The 20,474-nt window shown below is 33.1% G+C and overlaps 1 protein-coding gene and 1 long non-coding RNA gene across 2 annotated transcripts; one reads left to right on the plus strand and one right to left on the minus strand.

The window, feature by feature from the left end:
* Window positions 1-2,468: 2,468 nt before the first annotated feature.
* On the minus strand, window positions 2,469-15,053 carry LOC105828286 (dolichyl-diphosphooligosaccharide--protein glycosyltransferase 48 kDa subunit). Its single transcript, XM_012666536.3, has 3 exons — window positions 14,717-15,053; window positions 9,886-10,512; window positions 2,469-3,448 (listed from the first exon to the last, which is right to left on the minus strand). The coding sequence occupies exons 1-3, from the start codon at window positions 14,847-14,849 to the stop codon at window positions 2,904-2,906; spliced, it is 1,305 nt and encodes a 434-aa protein (XP_012521990.1). The 5' UTR covers window positions 14,850-15,053; the 3' UTR covers window positions 2,469-2,903.
* Window positions 6,865-8,775, plus strand: LOC114254086. Its single transcript, XR_003625482.2, has 2 exons — window positions 6,865-7,280; window positions 7,417-8,775. It is a non-coding gene; the product is annotated as an uncharacterized LOC114254086 (long non-coding RNA).
* Window positions 15,054-20,474: the final 5,421 nt, after the last annotated feature.

Consider the following 20,474-nt stretch of genomic DNA (forward strand, 5'->3'; position numbering starts at 1 on the left):
CTTCTTCCCTATCAATATCTCATTATAATATATTACATGTCTAATCCCCTCCTACCAACCTGGCCATTGGGCAGCCTTACAGACGTATACCCCTCCTCCCCTCCGCGGCTCTTCTATACCTCTTTCTCCCTCTCTCCCCTTCCTTATCCTCCTCTTCTTCCCTCTCCTCCATTTCCTCCATCCCCTCTCGCTTCCTTCTCCAAATGCCTTCACTGCTGCTTCCAAGTTAATTCCTCTCTGCTCCCCTCTCATTCCATCTAACTGTCCTCTCCCGAACTCCAATTCTTCTGGCTCCGTCATCCTCTGCCTCCTCCTCTACCCTCTGTCTCTCCTCTCTCCAGTTTCTGTTCCTTATTATCACCTCCTTTTTAACTCCTACCTATAACCAAAAACAACTCTTATTTTCCTTCTTGCAATCCGCCTATCCTCCTCTTCCCCCTCCTCCTCCCTGTCACTTCCTCCCTCCTCCTTGCCGTCTCTTCCTGTCTTCCTCCTCCCTTCTAATTCAGCATTTCCTCTCTCTCTCTCATCCTTTGCCTCTTCTACCCTCTCCGCTCTCTCCCCCATCCTTTTCTTCTCCTCCTTGTCTCTACTTCCTCCCCCCCCCCACCAGTCTCTCCACTCCGCTCCCTCTCTACCCTGACTTTCTTTGCTCCTTGTTCCCTTTCCGCCTCTTCTCCGCTTGTCGCCATCCGAACGTCTTTTTCTTCCCCTCTGCTTCCTCTTCTTTCTCCCTGGCCGCTTCTCCATACCTTTCTTCCCCTCTTTTCTTTCTTGTCTGGATCCAAGTCCTCTTCTCCCGTCTGCCACCTCTCCAGTCTCGCCTCCAGACTTCTAAATCTTTCCCTAACCTCTTTCAACCCTTTTGGCATTTTCACTCTGTTTTCTTAATTCTCTTCCAGTCTCTTCTATCCTCCTCTCGACTGCACTTTCTTCCTTCACTCTGTCCTTTTCCATCTCCTTCATTATCCCATTCTCTTCTCCTCATGATTAAATTTCATCTCTGCCTCTATTTTCACCTCATCTGCTTTCTCTCACTCTGCTATTACTGTTTCTGCGTCGGCTATCTTCTCCTTTCGACGGACCACGTGCTGTGAGAATCTGCGTTCCCAAAGCTCGCTACCGTCTGCCGCCTCACTCCTGCCAACCCGTTTTCCACCATCTTCTCCATCCGCGCCATCTCTCCTCTTCTCGTCATCTTCCTCGTTTCCGTCTTCATCTCCTGCCAACCGACTTTTCCTTTCTTCTCAGCGCCCTCTCACTGTCCTCTTCTTCTCCACGGCTACTTAACTCCATATTCGTTTCTCTTATCTCCAAAACTCCACCACAATATCTTTTCATATCTTTCCTTTACCGCCGTCCTCCTGCTTCCCTCCAATCGCCCGACCACCACTCGTCCTCTTCTACCTAAATTTTCACTTTCCTACTCTCCCTCTCACCTCCATTATCACTTCACTACTCCTTACTTCGGAGCTTCCAAATTCACACCCGTTCTCACCGACGCCATTATTCCTCCCAAGTGAGTGCTCAGTATATGATTGGTTCTTGCTCTTAGTTCTTCATCCGCTCCCCGTATGCAACCGTATGCTACCGGGGCCGGAATCTGGAATCTGTGATCGCTGGACTCCACGATGAGTTTTCCTCGCTCTTGTTCGAAGAAGAAACGCAAAAGAAGACTCGTCCAGGGCAATTGCAGTAGAGAAGAAATCAATTCTACAAAAGGAAGTGAGAGAAGCTATCCTAAGGAGGATTAGAGAGTTTTACCAACTCTTTCAAGAGAAACCCTCTAGGAGAAAGATCTTCCTCGTCTTCTGTAGAACGAATTGGGCCCAGGAGAGGCCGCGCTCAGGATAGGGAAGGAATCCGGAATTAGTGGAGTCCGTGACGTAGAAAGTTTTCCGAGCTCTAATTGTTAAGACAATTTTAAAGAGACAGTGTTGCACCCTTTTCACATCGGCCTGAGCGTCAGAACTAAAGCAATCGCGGAGTTTCGTGTGAAGCTTTCCCTATTTCTAAAGAGGATGTAAAATAAATGTTTTTCCGAATTTCCGACTTCCTTTGCGGACGTGCACGTAAAATCAGGACAGTTCTTGTACCCGTTCTCAAATATAGAGTTTCTCAGTTCTATTTCTGTTATTCTTTCACGCGTAAACGAGAATGCAAGCGCTACCGTCCCGTGTGCTTAAGTAATGTCAGAATACAACAATAGATTCTCTTTTTTATAACTTGACAACTGTTAAGTTTTAAACAAATTTTTGCCAAAAAACATTTTAAAATATATATAATTACAAATATAGTTACAAATTTCTGTTAAATAATAAGTAGTTATTTTGAATCATCCTGTATAGATTATAAATAAAATTCTAATTATGTACTAAATATATTTCAAAATATGCTAAAAATGCGCCAAATATAATTACAATTCAAGAAAACTATATGACTCATAAATAAAATTAAGTTAAGGCGAATAATTTTCATCGTTTATTTGTTCCAAATATCTCTTAATACAATCTTACATACAATCTGCTACAATGGTTTATATACAGTGCTCTATTTCTTGAAAAAATGTGGGATAAAACGTAAACATAAACTGCATGAAACTCTATCCTTGATTTTTTTTAATTTAAAAAACCTTTATAAAATCTTATAAGTACGTATTTTATAAGTAGGAATGCAATTTTTTAGGTAACATTACGTTGTCTAGAATGCTCTATTAATCAGCAATGAATTACTGGAAATCACATGCACAAAAATGTATAATGTAACGTTAAATATTAAATATTAAAAATTTATTTCTTTACTTTTGAGTTCTCTTATATCACACTTATTGAAAAACAAAAAAATGATACTGCCATCTTTAAAAAAGAACACAAAATCAAACAACATTCGTAAACGTCGGAACGTTATTCGGATTTCGGTTTTGTATCTTCTTTGTAATGTAATAGCACAAGAGAGAAAAGGAACACACCGGCCATCATAGAAAACGCACTGATGTAGTAGGGAAAAGCGCTCGGTATAAAGCGCTCGTATTGCGTATGCTGCAGCGGGCGTACAGAGACCTGTGTGGTACTATAAAGATGCGTTAGCCCGATACGTGTATAATCCACCTTGAATTGGTATACTCCATATACGTCAGGGATCTTAAACCTGCCCTCGTAACGGCCATTTCCTACTGGTTTCATAGTCATACGCACGAACGGATCGATTCGCACAAACTCCAGCTGCAAATCGTTTGTCTCGTAGGGCACCCACTTGCCATGAGACAGCCACTCAATCTCAATTGAGTACACAACATTGTCCATAATCGTATACGCAGCCGGCGGCTGTGTTTCTCCGACCCGATGATGATGAACGGATGATACGCGTATGACGCCGTTTTCCTTAAACACCCATTGCGCCATGGCCTTGGCCACCATTTGATTACCAGACTTCTCGTATCTCTGACCACCTAATAAAGCAATAAATTTTTTTAAGTCTTACAAATATTTTTCAAAAATTAAATAAAAAATTTACTTATAAAACCATTAATTAAGAATTAGAAATTACAAAAGACAAAAACACTTTCTTTTTTTTTTACAAAAAAAGCTTAATTTAAGATATTTTACTTTAACAGAGATTTTTGTTACTGGCTTAAATAATAAAATCAGAAATATACATTAAATGTTGTCATTACAAGCTGGCACTGGATGTTATCAAGATTTGTTATAAAATTTAAGGTTAAAATCACCAGCAGATGCAAACTGCGCGCCGACAAATTCATCAATTTTGAAACGATTACCACAGGTTCACAAAAAAAGTATGTTATGCTGTGATCGAGATCATTCTATTCTCATGTATTTTGACCTGCTAATACAAATATAAAGTAAAAAATAAGGGTCGCTGATCATATTTCTGAGAAAAACCAGAAAAACTGGTCAAAACCATATTTTTCCAGCTTCAACTGCCATGCACCATTAACTTGCAAATTAATTTGCAAATTAACTTGCTGAATACTAACTTAAGATCTAAAGCCAAGATTATAGCAATTATTTCGTTTTCAGAACAGGTAAATCCGGTAAAAAACGCATATTTTCAATCGTCATGTATCGTTAAAAGATGATCATTGGGTCAAAAGATTAGTACTGGGAAACCCGGTCTGAGATACAGATGTAATTGACGTGTATCATTGAGAAAGAAACGTAAATAAAAAGCTTTATTTTGAAAATTTAAACTTATTGGACGCTAATCTAAAGTCTAAAGGAAGGATTTTTCCATTTTTTTTTTTTTTTATACGGAGCTTATATTGGTTTGCGCTTTCGCACACGTTTGTTCAAAATGTCCTGTGTAACGGATTTCTGATATCGTTTCTTTCATTTTGGCTGGATTTCTCTCTTCAACATCCAGCAGTTCTGCCATCTGCCATCATATTAACGTCCCATCTCCCTTGATACCGATGTTCAAATTCTTGGTAATAGTATCATCAAAAACTTGCTGCCAAGGAGGTTGCTGAATACTAACTTAAGATCTAAAGCCAAGATTATAGCAATTATTTCGTTTTCAGAACAGGTAAACCCGGTAAAAAACGCATATTTTCAACCGTCATGTATCATTAAAAAATGATCATTGGGTCAAAAGATTAGTACTAGCCTTGATTACAATTGTCCTAAAAAAGGATGTGTAGAATATTCGTCCAGTCTAGTCCTTTGCGGTAACAAAGCCAGCGGAGGCACGCAGGAGTGCACTAGGATATTATACTAAAACAGCAATCTGGCTTTACTAAATATCCATGTTATCTATGTACGCTTGATAGTAGAGATAGAGAGAATCACTACAAAAGAGAAGTGTGGCCATCAAGATCGTCTTTCAAATCTGGTTCACAGAACATAGTAAATCAACCACTTGTCGAGCCTTCCAAAATTACTATTCCTCCCCTGCATATTAAACTTGGTTTAATAAAACAATTCATTAAAGCTTTAAAGAAGGGCAATGCTTTGTATTGTCACGCTAATTACGTTCCGCCACACGAAAACGTGACGCGGAGCAAAAAACGATACAAGAGGGGAAAGAAGATGGACGTTCCCTCGAACGCCCCTCGGGATTTTGTCAAGAGATCCGCGGGACGTAACGCCAAGGTTAAGCGCCAGACGCACACTTCCATCTCGCGACAGCTCGCTAATAACGACATTTGCGACCCAATTTCGCGAGGCGTCCTTTGATTGCGGGGCCCTTAATCCTTCTCCCTTGCCCACGGCCTTTCGGTTCGTCCGGTCTCTCCGGGTCCGATACGGGTTTGCTAGAGCTGGAGAGTCCTCCGCAGTTGCTTGACTTGTCGGCTTTTCGCTGCGATACCTCGCCGAGTTTCCTGTTGTGCTGCTCTTTCCGCGGCTTATACCCGAGCATCTCAATCTCCCGCTGTAGTCTTTTCATCCAACGGCCCTGTCCTGTTATTCTTCGTTTCGCTCCGCCAATGTCGAATTCCTCTGCAAACGTCCCTCGTTGTTTTCAACAAGTGAGGTGCTCGATTCGTGTAATACAGAAAATAAAGTATAGTTAGAAAACGCAATTAATATCGCTAACATGACCCGCCAAGGATCGCGACACGCTCCTTGCACCTCCCGGCCATTCTCTCGAGCACGAACTCAGGTCTTGTGACAGCGGAGGACCGCTGCGACGCTGCAGCGGAACTGCAACATCACAGTATATTCGGGACAAGTATTTGTGATGTATCTGATGCTAAATTGAAGGAAGGTAGATAGAAAGAGCAGAAAAGGCAGCCTGGCTGATCTTTAAAAATGTAACAACAAAATTTTTGGACAATACTAAAAAATCAAGACTACAGAAGCATTGTAGAAAATATGATAAAGAACTACCAAAACTTAGATTGTTTAATGAATTTAAAGCTGCACTTTCTTGATTCACATCTTGATAAATTTCCAGAAAACCTTAGAGATTTCAGTGAGGAGCATGGTAAAAGATTATTTCACCAAAATATAAAAAAATTTGAACACTGGTATTAAGGGAGTGGGATGTTAATATGGCAGACTACTGTTGGATGTTGAAGAGAGAAACCCAACCAAAAGAAAAGAAACGACTTAGAAATCCGTTACACAGGTCATTTCAAGACAAACGTGTATAAAAACGCAAACCAATATAAGTCGTGTATCATAAAAAACAGAAAAACCATTCCTTTAGACTTTGGATTAATGTCCAATAAGTTTAAATTCTCAAAATAAAGCCGCTTCTTTTAAATGCATTTTCCTCTCAATGATACACGTCAGTTACATCCAAAAATACGTAACTCAGACAGGGTTTCCCAGTACTGATCTTTTGACCCAGTCCTCACCTTTTGACAATACATGACAGTTGAAAGTGAAAATATGCATTTTTACCGGGTTTACCCGTTCTCAAAACAGAATAACTGCTTTAACCCTAAAGTTTTTCTGATTTTTCTCAGAAATATGATCAATCCCCATTTTTTACTTCAAATTTGTGTTTAGCAGGTCAAAATACATTAGAATAGCATGGTTTCGACTCTAGCATAACATACTTTTTTGTGAACTTATGTTATGATTACTTTAATTTTATGTTAATCTTATAAAAACTTTATTTTATCAATTTTTAATTTTTAATACTAACTAGTTCAATTAGTATGCAAACTCAAACATTAAAAAAATATTTAATGTCTTTTGTTTTTGTATTTTAGATTAAGATATTAAAATTAGTTTTACCAATTAAACAGTGACTTATACACATACAATTTACAATACATACATACAACTTACGAAATACCAATGTCATTACATTCTACTACGACTGCGTTCCTTTTGGCACTAACAGCGCTTGTAAGCATTGGCCGCGGTCAGCAGACACAACTGTTGAGTGAGCGATCAGTGATTCTTTAATATGATAGGTTAGATCTAAAGGTATTAACCAATCATATTAAAGAATCACTGAGCGCTCACTCAACAGTTGTGTCTGCTGAACGCGGCTATTATTTGTCCTTGTTTAATATCTGATAATAAAGATGAAATAATGCCCACAGTGCTGCGGGTGTCAAAGAGAATGTAGCCTTTATCGCACAAAAATAAAAGCATAAAGGATCTGCAGAAAGTATATAGAAATCCAATCTCAATAAATTTGTTTGCCAAATAAGGAAACGCTTTTGTCTACTAAAAATTTAGGCTATTTTCAAACCGTTGGAAAAATTATCGCGGGAACAAAATCCAAAAGTTTTAGAGCTTGAAACTTCTTCTTTCAAATGCTTTTTGGCGATTTCAGTTATCTTCTTTTTTATCAACATGGTACAATGATAAAGCTTAACCCATTAAAATAAAATTTTTTAATGCGGCTTTACTGCGCTGGATTTCGCGTGAAAAAAATCATAGAGAATTTTTGTTATTTGTATCTTGTAATTAAATCTTCTCCCTTTATTTTCAGTGGTTATTCATTGCTATGCAATTTTTTTGACCGAGTTATTGAGATTTTAAGAAAAATTAGTCATTTTGACTTTCATCGCTTATTACTCGTGAATAGATCAACGTACAGTTCTAAACAAAAACAAAAACAAAAAAAAACAATAAAAAGCTGAAAGTCTATACTTTTGAATACTAATTGATAAATTAGGAGAAGCGCTTTGACGAAATTCCGCAGGATATTATTAAGAGGTGCATAAACATATGAGAACATTTACAAGTAGTAATTGATCAACGAACGTAAGTGTTTATTACTAGAGAGTAATCGTACTACAAAACTTTGCTTTAGCAATGTGATTGGAACTTTGTTCACGACAATATATTAAATTAATCCTTTGAGTCACAACGAGACTCTGGAATTCCACTTATTTCAAATTACTTTTTTAATTATTTAGGAAACCTGAACTAAAACCTGAATTTTTGTTTTTTGGTGGATTTTGATCTCATCAATATCTTTATTAACACTAAAGTGCATGTTATATTCATGAATTATTTATAAAATTATTTATATTGTTAATTAACAAAAAAATGCTTTTTTTTATAGGAAAAATTTATGTCAGAACGAACATTACGTAATATTAATGTGATAATTGTAATCCAGGGGTTTTTGGGGGTTACTGATTACAAATCTGACATCAGAATTTTAAAATTCAAAATGGCAAATCCAACATGGCGAACCAAAATTTTTAATTTTGTATATTTGAATAATAATTTTAATTCAGGAATGTATAGGGTAATAACTACAAACCTTACATTAGTGTTTAACTTATTAATTTATATTATAGAGGGTGTTAAAAAAGGGTCAATTTTTGCCCATCACATGCAACCTATACAAACCTCATTTTTCTGTTCTATGGATCACATGTGTTGTAAAAACAATATAAATGTTTATTATAGTTGGAACATTTTAGAATTCACTCGGATTTAGAGTAAAGTGGTTCGTATTAAAATAAACATCCTATAGTGTGCTGCGTAAAGAGCGACGACACCGCAATTCGTCACATCTGCATTATTTTACGACTCAAAACTGCCTCTTTATGTATATACGACTATCTAGGTGTCATTTAAATATTATCTAGATATTGTCTCAAAAACTCCTAAAAACTAATATATATTAATAATAAAGAATTTAAAAAAAAACATTTAGCATGCTATATTAGATCTGCCATTTTAAGTTTTAAATATTTTTAATCAGATTTGTAATCAGGAACCCAAAGAACCCTTATACACCAAATGTTAACAAAAGCAATAAACTTGGAAACTTTACGATTCTCCATGTTGGATTCACCAGAATTTTAAAATTCTGATGTAAGTAGAGCAATAAAAAAAAATTTTGGTTCTTGATATAAAATCCAATTCACAGATTGATATTAATATGTGTACTTTAATTTTGGAATTTCCAAATCTATAAAAGAAATATATACAAAATCTCATTAATGATGTGCACGAATGACTCTACATTATCGACCCCAATCAAGTTTGAGAGGCAGTCCAGCATCCCCTTAAGGGGATGCTAAACTACTCGTCAAACTTGATCGAGATCGATAATGTAGTCATTTAGGCACGTCATTAACAAAATTTTGTATGTATTTTTTTTATAGATTTAGAAATCCTTTTCCAGAATTAAAGTTTATGTATTCCGCACACTGTTATCGTCTATACTTTAATTCTGGAGAAGGATTTTGGAACAAATTGTACAATTCTGTCAATAAAACAGATAGGATCTCCTTAAACACGGAAAACTTTTTTTCTAAAGTTCTTAAGCTCATTCTAAAAGCACAATATTGTTCTTTGCTGAAATGGCAACTGCGCCTATCATTCTCTTAAGAGGATGCTAAACTGCCCGTCAAACTTGATCAAGATCAATAATGTAATCATTCGTTTATTGTTGTTCATAAAAATATTTGCTTCAAAATAAAAATTATGTAGCTATATGTACAAATAAATGGTATCTCTCAGTTCAGAATAGTTTGAGGAATAGGACTAAATTAGTCAAATTACAAGCCGATTAAAAGCCGTAAAAAATAGTTATTTGTGTGATCAAATTTTCAGAAATCTGTAGTGAAAAAGCTTAGATGAATAAAATTTGATCATACAAATAAATATTTTTTACTGCTTTAATCATAATTTGACGAATATAGTCTTATTCTTCAATCTATTCTGAACTGAGGGATACCATTCATTTGTACATATAAGCTACATAATTTGCATTTTGAAGCGAATATTTTTATAAATAAGGAAACAAATGACTACATTATCGATCTCGATCAAGTTTGATGGGCAGTTTAGCATCCTCTTAAGCTTCATAAAAATTTTCAACATTGAATAAAATATTTAATTAGAAAAATTGATTATTGTGAATTAAAAATTTCAAACAATATACAAAAATATTTCTTCTCTTTTCTTTGCTAAACAAAAACCTTAATTTTTTTACCTTGTCCTTTTTGAACAGAGCTGGTAAATGCTTCATCACTAAAGAAAAATAGTGAACCCGAGAAGAGAACTCGAGCATTATTTCTTGCTTGTAGAGCCGCTATTAGTAAAGTATTTTTACCAACACCATGCGGATATTCTTTGACTGGTTGATCTGGATAATAGGTATATGCCGAAGTAGATGCTGACAATAAGCGTAAAATTAAAGGATTATCTGTATCTGCGATCAATCCAGTTCCCTGATATAGTAATGGGGGAATGTCTTTGTTTCCAACAATAACTGAAGCATCTATTAGATTCGCCGGATCTGCCACTACAGTGGTATGCTGGCCATTATCAGAAACGTCATAATTCATATGATCGATCACAGTGGAACCCTCCTCGTCTACTTCTAAGCCACATTCCGAAGCCAATTCGTGTACAGCGTCGCCGGATTGCGAGGAGCCAGCAAGCAGAACATTTCCGCCGCCGTCTATAAACTCCGTTATTGCATCTACATTTAGAGCACCGCCAAATTCTTCCACAGTCGGTGCAAATATGATCAGATGTTCATATAAATACTCGCCATATTTAGAGAGTTGCAAAGTTGCGTCATCAGCTGACTTGAAAGTTAATGCGTAACCACTATCTGTAATAATTTTAAAATACATATATCTATTATTCAATGTCATTAATTGTATCAATTAAATTTATTTATTCGATTAACCCTTTGAGTCATAGTGTATCATATATGATACATCTTACTGTCTTATTTTTATTGTATTTCATAAGATTCATCAATTTCTTTGATTTTTTTTTCATAAATGCAATACTAACTGGTATAGATGCTAATTGTGTTTACTCCTTTTTTCAATTCTATTAATATTTTTATTATAAACAAATTAAGATTAAAAAATCGCTTTTTTTAAAAAATTAAATTTGTTCCTGAAAAAAATTTTTTACTAACATACTGTTTTTTCCATGTTTCTTTATGTTCTCGAGGTCGCTGATTCAGAATCTGTTCTCAATTTCCCCAAATTTTTGATATTTTTTTGTTATAAACAAATAATTACTAGCAATATTCACAATTTTTACATAAATTAACAATTTTACAAAGAATTTTCTGTAAACGTGCAGTATTCTACTAAATACAGTTCTTTGTAAACTGTATCTAAACATGCTTCCATAAATTTGTTGTTGCGTTCGTCATCGTGGATTCCTTTTTTTTCTAATTCTAATATCAGATTCGTAATTGGTGACCTCTTATAATTACCTCCTAAAATCTATATTTACTGTAACAATTCTTCTTTTAGTTTGATTGTGCATCTCAAAGGGTTAAATAGAGAGAAAGATAATAAAATTTTTACTGATCAATAATTAATTTTTCGGGAAAAGGAGATTTCAATGATGCTTCTGAGAAACAAGATTTAGCTTGTAATTGGGTTTCAAGATTGACAAAATTGTCACAGAGTTTATATAAAGCTAAAAATATTAAATTAATAGAAAAATATAACACATAACAATATTAGTACATTAATTTTGCTCTTATATGAACTAAGAATTAAATTAATAGAAAAATTATATTCATCACTAAGATCCGATGCAGACCGTTAGGCTATCTACTTAATTCATTAATATGTTTAGTAAAATGACATTCAGCACCAAGATTTGTTGCAGATGAAAATAAGCGTTCTTAACTTTATCTTTATGTTTGAAACATTTATTGATTAAAGAATTAACTTATTATTATTGTATATTTCTTTTAATTAGTAATTATGTCTATTTTTTTTCTAGTTCTTCAAACCATATATCACTACTTTCAATCTTAAAACACAATTTTTTAATTGTACCAAAATAAAATATCTTAATATAATTATAGATACTTAATGTAATAATACTGATGCTAATAAACATTAAAAATAAACATAATTTTTTCGAATAAGTATCTTTTAATGTTGATAAAAAACTTGTTGCAAAAAATATCACTCCAGTCAGGATTTGAACCTAAACCTACACCTAAACTTCCTTATTATAAAACAAGCACCTTATCAATCATTAAGATCTCTTGTTTTGAATTTTTTGAACCTTCTCTCCACTTAATTGTATTCACATACATATACACATCACAGTTATCTCATTTACTATCAATTTACTTCAAATTTATTCAATTATTTCTTAATTATAAGAGTAATAAAAATTACATATAGGAGGATGTAATTAATCTCACATACAAATATTGTAAGAATATATTCCTATCAATAAAAAGATTTTTCCAATGGAATTTGTAGTTGTCAGCAATAAAGAAATAATAATACAATTCTTGATAATGACTAATCTGACAATGTATTAATAAGAAGAAACTCACAATGTTTCGGCCAGACGCTTTTTTAGTTTTTATTAATGTTCATACGAACATGGGTCAAAAGTGTTTATTTCTAAAATAAGATTTTAATTATAAAACAATGAAATGAGTGTGTTTGTGTATCTTAAATACAAAGTAATTCAATTTTATGTCAAAATATGCTAGAATAAAATATCTCATAAACTATTAATTTTTTTAATAACTTTACTTCAGTACTCTTTACTTATACAAAATAATATAAATATATATATAAAATAAATACAAAATAACCAGACAAATCATATTATGCTCTAGTTTTTCATTATCTGGTTAACTTGTGGTTAAACTAACCTGATTTCCTATTTCCATTAGATTATGGTAAATTTGACACTACAAACATGTCAAAGGATCCTTTAATCGATTCATAAAATTCTTTGTTTTGATTAGTCAGTCAAATGTTTCAACATACTTGTAGCATTAGTTGCGTTTTTAAATTCGCAACAATGTATTCTAATACATCCATTGCATAATTTAATTGTTCTTAATTTCTGGTTGCGCACAACACATTTAATTACATTTAACAAATTAATTTATTACATACTTTTATTACCATTATTGTTACTATTATTATTATTATACATAAATTAATACTAAATTATTATCACATTTTATCATTATTACATATTAATAGTTACATTTACTATTACATTTGTTTTATATTTACTATATTTACTTGATGTTTCAATATATTCATATAAGATCCATCTAAATTTTAATTATGCCCTCAAAGAAAATTCTTTGCCCCCTTAAATTGGGATGCTGAAAGTTGTGAGCAACCTTAACAGTTCTGCTTACAACTTAAATTTAAAAACGATCAAAATTAACTCAGACTACAATTTAATATATGCAACCAGAAATTAAGAACAGTTAAATTATGCAACAGAGTTATCAAGATGTATCATGCTGTAGCATTGCGAATTTATGGACACAGTCTTAACCTGATGTTTTATCCAATAAGACTTTCCATGAGTAAAGCACCATTGGATAAAACATCAGGTTTATTTATAGAGAGCTCTATTGGATAAACATCAACATTAAATTTAACCTCAAATTAACCAGATAATGAAAAATCAGAGCTATATAAAAAAATCATATAAAACCATTTTCTAAAATGTTATATAATCTTGAAAAATTAAATTTACTATTATTTATTCTCTTTTATACAAAGACCATTTAATTTTTACCTGAAACATTGTTTGTCAACTGTTTTATTTCCAAGTCCTTCCATGTATCATAGTAAAATTTTTCCTAATTTAAAAACTTTAGTAGCATTTCCAACTATGATCCATTTAAATTAAAAAAAAAAAAAAGTTTTGAAACATTTAATTAACCAATCAAAATAAAAAATTTTTACAAATAGACCAATCAAAGAATACAAAGCACAAGATTTTGTGTAACGCATAATGCATAACACATAAGAGAATCAGTCAATCAAAGTCATCTATTTCCCTCTCCAAGATAGAAATAAAACTGTCTGATTGATTAACTCTCTTATGCATTATGTGAAAGTCTGTGCTGTGTCCCATAGCCTCATGTTCATATGAACTTTAAATATTTAATCAAAATGGAAATTCTTCTATAAAATAGTGAACACTTATTAACGAGAGATAGCATAGAATATTATCATAAATATTTATAAATATTTTAAAAATTTATTTTCAAAAAATATTTTTTAAAGATTATGTTTTTTAAAGATTATGTAATTATTTTTCATAAACCATTTAGAAATAATACAAAAATTATTATCGACAATATATAAAATATATTTTCAAAATGTACTGAAAAATATTTATGGTATATGAACTCAAAATATTTTTTAATTCTTTGATAATAATAGTATAAATATTTATTTTAAATATTTTCATAAATATTTATAACTTTTTTTATACCTGGCAAACTCAGACATAAAAATATTTTATAAATATTTTATAATTATTTTGTGCTATCTGGGTAAAGCATGTATATATAAAACAGATAAAATAATATCTTTGTAGTTAAACTGCATAATTAGACATTATAAATGTTACAAAAATAACTTCATACTTATTGCATTAAAATTAGTGAGTTATCTTATAAGAAATGTTTATATCATTTTTGGCCATATTTTTATCAAAATTTAAGTTAATTCAAGTTGCAAGTTAAACTAAACAGTTACCAAATTAATTTTTCAAGTACCGAAAAACACTCAATTTGTATAATAAATAGTACAGGTTTATCGAGAAGATTGAACATTGATCAATATTTTACACTTCCAAAAAATTTTTAAATGTAAATCAAAAAATATGAAACAAATATTTATAAGTAATAATTAATGTCCTAGGACGTAGTTTATATTCCACACGCGCATTTAACGTTTACGACGTACAACAGACGTCAAAAATGGTGCTAAGACAATTGCTAATGCACAATGATTCGAATGACAATTAGAGAAAATATATCAAATACAAGATACCCTGCAACATCTTGAAGAATATCGAATGTGTTTCCTTGATAGCGAGATTGTCAAGCAAAACTAGAATCGGGCCGCCGGCATTTGAGCCGGCAAACACGAAGAACAAGTAAAATAACCTCCCTACAAGCCTCATCGTTCACTACTTGTAACAGGGCTGCGTTCCCTTTGGCGCTATCACTACTTCTTTTTCTTCTTCTTCTTCCGCCCAGTGGATTTCTGTCCCAATTCCCAATTGGGACACAGTACCACGCTTTAATAGACTTGGGGAGAGCAACAATCGTGGAGGTTAGATCGCAACTTAATGCTATCACTCCTTATAAAGAATTTGCCACGGCACACATCATTACGTCATCGAAATGACGCGTTCACAAACACAGCGACGATGAGTCTCTGGTAATGGGTGCGTTCAAAAATAGCTTCCAGGGAGAAAAGGTTAAGTTGGTAGTATTGAGAATTTCCAACGCTGCGTTCATTTTACCTCTGTGAAGTTAGCCAGCCAACTTCAGCTTTAACAATTTTCATCAATTGATCGTTTGGTGGTTGTTTGGTGGTGTTTGGTGGTCCAGTCCCATCGTTTGGTGGTTAGCCGTTCTCTTGTAATATCAAAAATAAAATTTGGGTGTGAAGTTAGCCCGACATTGTTTATTTTTGCACCAATTTTAATTTCAAGTAGCTCATTCGATTCGGAATCGTTTGGTGGTCACGAATATGCTAATGAAATCGTTTGGTGGTCAACCGTTTTCGTAGAAATTAGAAAAAACCGTTTTTGAGTATCTCTAGTTTTGGTAATACTGGAAATTCCCCAAATGAATATTAATTATGATACAAATTCACTTTTAAAGGCGTCATCAGATGTAAAATCGTTTCATGGTCACGAATAAACTAACGAAAACGTTTAGTAGTCAACCGTTTTCGTAGAAATTAGAAAAAAGTTTTTGAGGAGTAGCATCATGCAAATTTCCCCAAACAAATATTCCCAGCAAACACAGAACATTGCAGTAACATTGCGGCAATGTTGTAATATTGCTGTGATTTTGCTACAATGTTATAACATTGCCGCAATGTTGCTGCTATGTTCTGTGTTTGCTGGGATTATTTTTCATACAATTTCACTTTCAAAGGCGTTATTGGATGTAAAATCGTTTGGTGGTCACGAATATATTAATTAAAACGTTTGGTGGTCCACCGTTTATTTCTTTAATATTACAAAAAAAATGCTTCCCAATGGCTTTGCTGTATAACTCCCTAGAACCATTTGATTTTTCAAGCAAATTTACTTCGCGAAGGATTATTCGACGCGTAATCGTTTGGTGGTCGCTAATTTCGTAATTAAAACGTTTGGTGGTTCATCTCATCAAAAAACCTGAATGACGCGTGCAATTAAATATTAAATATAACAATTAAATTTTTCTAGAGAGTTATACAACAAGGCCATTCGGAAGCATTTTTTCTGTAATATTAAAGAAAACGGTGGACCACCAAACGTTTTAATTAATATATTCGTTTTTTAAGAAAACATTAGATATCTTGGAAATGATGTCAAAATGGTAACATTTATCAGAGACGTCTACTAAGAGCGGTCTTTGAGATATCTCATTGAAGAATTTCATTTAAGTTTCTTGAAAATGTTATTCCTTTATTATTAAGGTTATGGAAAAAAATAAATTTAACAATAAAATTAATAAATAAATAATTTAATGCTATTTATTTTTAATATGTTTTGCAAAATTTAATTGTTTTTATAAAAAATAATATAATTGCGTCAGTTTATAACATATAGGTATATGTAGACAATGTGTGCTTTCCAGCAAGACACAGTGTAACACAGTGTCCATTAGTGTGAGAAAGAACATGTCAGTGTGTCTCGCTTACACTAGTGGACACTGTGTTACACTGTGTCTTGCTGGAAAGCACACAATAACAAGTACCCATATCGATGAGTCAAATTGGCGTAGCAGCTAGAGTAAAAGGTTAATCCTAAAGTCCCGGGTTCAAACCTACCAGCGGCAAGTAAGAACAAAATAAAATAATATAATTTAAATTTAATTAATTAATAAAAATTTGTCCTAAATTTAGTATGTGCTGTTGATAAAAATTATTTTAAAAAAATAAAATTTTTATTTTATTTTATTTTTTTTTAGTTGCAGTTTAAAGATATCCGATTTAAGAAATCTTTTAGATATCAGTTTCATGATATCTTTCTGTTCTCAAAAAACGACGCATTGGTTAACATTCTGACATTATACCCAGTGAGAAATAGTACATCGAATCGATATCGATTCGACGTCAAAATCATCATTTCGATGTCGATTCGACGTCGAATTGATGTCGAATTCATTATCGTTTTTCACTGGGTATGTTATCTTTTAAAAGTCTCTTTATGTTATTATTTTCAGAAACAGGATATCTTTTACAGATCTTTTTGACAACATATTGTTCACGTCATTCCATGACGTCAAAATACGGTACATTTCATGATGTCAAAATACGGTACATTTCATGACGTCAGGAATTTGTGACATTCGACCGTCATTTTAACGTCATAAGGGCGTCATTTCGTGACGTCAAGAATAGTCAGTAAATGACCATTTTGGTACGTCAAAATGACGTGAGCTTGCTACCTGGGATGAAACGCGCACACGACGTCATTTACCATTTTTTGACGACGACATTAACCATCAAACGTTTTAATTACGAAATTAGCGACCACCAAACGATTACGCGTCGAATAATCCTTCGCAAAGTAAATTTGCTTGAAAAATCAAATGGTTCTAGGGAGTTATACAGCAAAGCCATTGGGAAGCATTTTTTTGTAATATTAAAGAAATAAACGGTGGACCACCAAACGTTTTAATTAATATATTCGTGACCACCAAACAATTTTACATCCAATAACGCCTTTGAAAGTGAAATTGTATGAAAAATAATATTTGTTTGGGGAAATTTGCATGATGCTACTCAAAAACTTTTTTCTAATTTCTACGAAAACGGTTGACTACCAAACGTTTTCGTTAGTTTATTCGTGACCACCAAACGATTTTACATCTGATGACGCCTTTAAAAGTGAATTTGTATCATAATTAATATTCATTTGGGGAATTTCCAGTGTTACCAAAACTAGAGATACTCAAAAACGGTTTTTTCTAATTTCTATATTCGTGACCACCAAACGATTCCGAATCGAATGAGCTACTTAAAATTAAAATTGGTGCAAAAATAAATAATGTCGGGCTAACTTCACACCCAAATTTTATTTTTGATATTACAGGAGAACGGCTAACCACCAAACGATGGGACTGGACCACCAAACACCACCAAACAATACCAATTGGTGAAAATTGTTAAAGCTGAAGTTGGCTGGTTAACTTCACAAAGGTAGAAAATGAACACCTCTGTGAAGTTAGCCATCCAACTTCGGCTTTATTAATTTTCACTAATTGGTATTGTTTGGTGGTCGTTTGGTGGTGTTTGGTGGTCCAGTCCCATCGTTTGGTGGTTAGCCGTTCTCCTGTAATATCAAAAATAAAATTTGGGTGTGAAGTTAGCCCGACATTGTTTATTTTTGCACCAATTTTAATTTCAAGTAGCTCATTCAATTCGAAATCGTTTGGTGGTTACGAATATATTAATTAAAACGTTTGGTGGTCAACCGTTTTTTTTAATATTACAGAAAAAATGCTTCTGAATGGCCTTGCTGTAAAACTCCCTAGAACCATTTTAATTTTTCAAGCAAATTTATTTCGTAAAGGATTCGATGCATAATTGTTTGGTGGTCGCGAATTTTATAATTAAAACATTTGGTGGTTAACCGTTTCGTTAAAAAATAAACAAAACCCGTATGCGTTTTGTAGGTGTAAATGGGTGCTCAGATTGGTCGTTTCCCAGGTAGCAAGCTCACGTCATTTTGACGTCCCAAAATAGTCGTTTACTGACTATTCTTGACGTCACGAAATGACGCCCTTATGACGTTAAAATGACGGTCGAATGTCACAAATTCCTGACGTCACGAAATATACCATATTTTGACGTCATGGAATGACGTGAACAATATGTTGTCAAAAAGATCTCTAAAAGATATCCTGTTTCTCAAAATGATAACATAAAGAGACTTCTAAAAGATAACATATAATGTCAGAATGTTAACCAATGCGTCGTTTTTTGAGAACAGAAAGATATCATGAAACTAATTTCTAAAAGATTTCTTAAATCAGATATCTTTAAAATGCAATTAGAGATTAAAAAATAAAATAAAAATTTCATTTTTTTTTATTATTCTTATCAACAGTACGTACTAAATTTGGGACAAATTTTTATTAATTAATTAAATTTAAATTATATTATTTTATTTTATTCTTACTTGCCCAGGTAGATTTTGAACCCGGGACCTTAGGATTACAAACCTTGTACTCTATCTGCTACGCCAGTTTGAATCATCGATATGGGTACTTGTTATTGTCTACATATACCTGTATGTTATAAACTGTCGCAATTATATTATTTTTTATAAAAGCAATTAAATTTTGCAAAACATATTAAAAATAAATAGCATTAACTTATTTACTTATTAATTTCATTGTTAAATTTAACTTTTTCTATAACCTTTATAATTTGATGGAAATTGCGATCTATTTAGCACTAATACTTTGAAGCGTTCAAATGGTAAATTTGACCATTTTGAAATTATTTCCAAGATATCTAAATATTTTCTTAAAAAAGTTCTCTTAAAGTTGAATATAATATGCTTATATAATATGCTTATGCCTTACGCCTTAAATCTCATTGTATAGACACCGCTTTGGAGCGTATCTAAAATACGTCTTAATAACGTCTTTATGTCCCGATTTTGGATGTGTGCTGTCTGGGAAAATAATCGTCAGATCATGACTGAAATATGACTTCGAAATGACGTCATCATGACGTCAATTTTAGGTCATGTAAAAAAATGGTCATTTTGACGACATATGACCAGATATGACCATTTTGGGACGTCAAAATGACGTGGGCTTGCTACCTGTGTTGTTGGACTCGTGTTAGCCCGGATCTACAATAGTGTAGTAAGCCTTAAGCCATAAGGAAAATTTGCAACCATCAAACGATTACGCATCAAATAATCCTTTGCGAAGTAAATTTGCTTGAAAAATTAAAATGGTTCTAGGGAGTTTTACAGCAAGGCCATTTGGAAGCATTTTTTCTGTAATATTAAAGAAAACAGTTGACCACGTTTTTTGATTAATATATTCATGATCAACAAACAATTTTACATCCAATAATGCCTTTGAAAGTGAATTTGTATGAATAATAATATTTGTCTAGTGAATTTACAATAATGCCAATTGAAAACGGTTTTTTCGAATTTTTACGAAAACGGATGATCACCAAACGTTTTCATTAGTTTATTCGTGACCACTAAACGATTTTACATTTAATAACGCCTTTGAAAGTAAAATTGTATGAAAAATAATATTCGTTTGTGGAATTTTGCAATAATGCCACTCAAAAACTGTTTTTTCTAATTTCTACGAAAACGGTTGACCACCAAACGTTTTCATTACCATATTCATGACCACCAAACGATTCCGAATCGAATGAGCTACTTGAAATTAAAATTGGTGCAAAAATAAACAATGTCGGGCTAACTTCACACCCAAATTTTATTTTTGATATTACAGGAGAACGGCTAACCACCAAACGATGGGACTGGACTACCAAAGACCACCAAACGACCACCGAAGGATACCAATTGGTGAAAATTGATAAA

This window comes from Monomorium pharaonis, chromosome 10 (assembly GCF_013373865.1).
Source record: "Monomorium pharaonis isolate MP-MQ-018 chromosome 10, ASM1337386v2, whole genome shotgun sequence".
NCBI lineage: Eukaryota > Metazoa > Arthropoda > Insecta > Hymenoptera > Formicidae > Monomorium > Monomorium pharaonis.

What these genes read in the sequence shown, in the direction of transcription:
- LOC105828286 (XM_012666536.3), bottom strand. Translation starts at nt 14,849, where the DNA reads ATGAGGCTTGTAGGGAGGTTATTTTACTTGTTCTTCGTGTTTGCCGGC. An exon ending in ATTCTTCAAGATGTTGCAGG is followed by an intron (nt 10,513 to 14,716) that starts GTATCTTGTATT and finishes AAATTATTACAG; the next exon opens with ATAGTGGTTACGCATTAACT. An exon ending in CTCTGTTCAAAAAGGACAAG is followed by an intron (nt 3,449 to 9,885) that starts GTAAAAAAATTA and finishes TTGCTTTATTAG; the next exon opens with GTGGTCAGAGATACGAGAAG.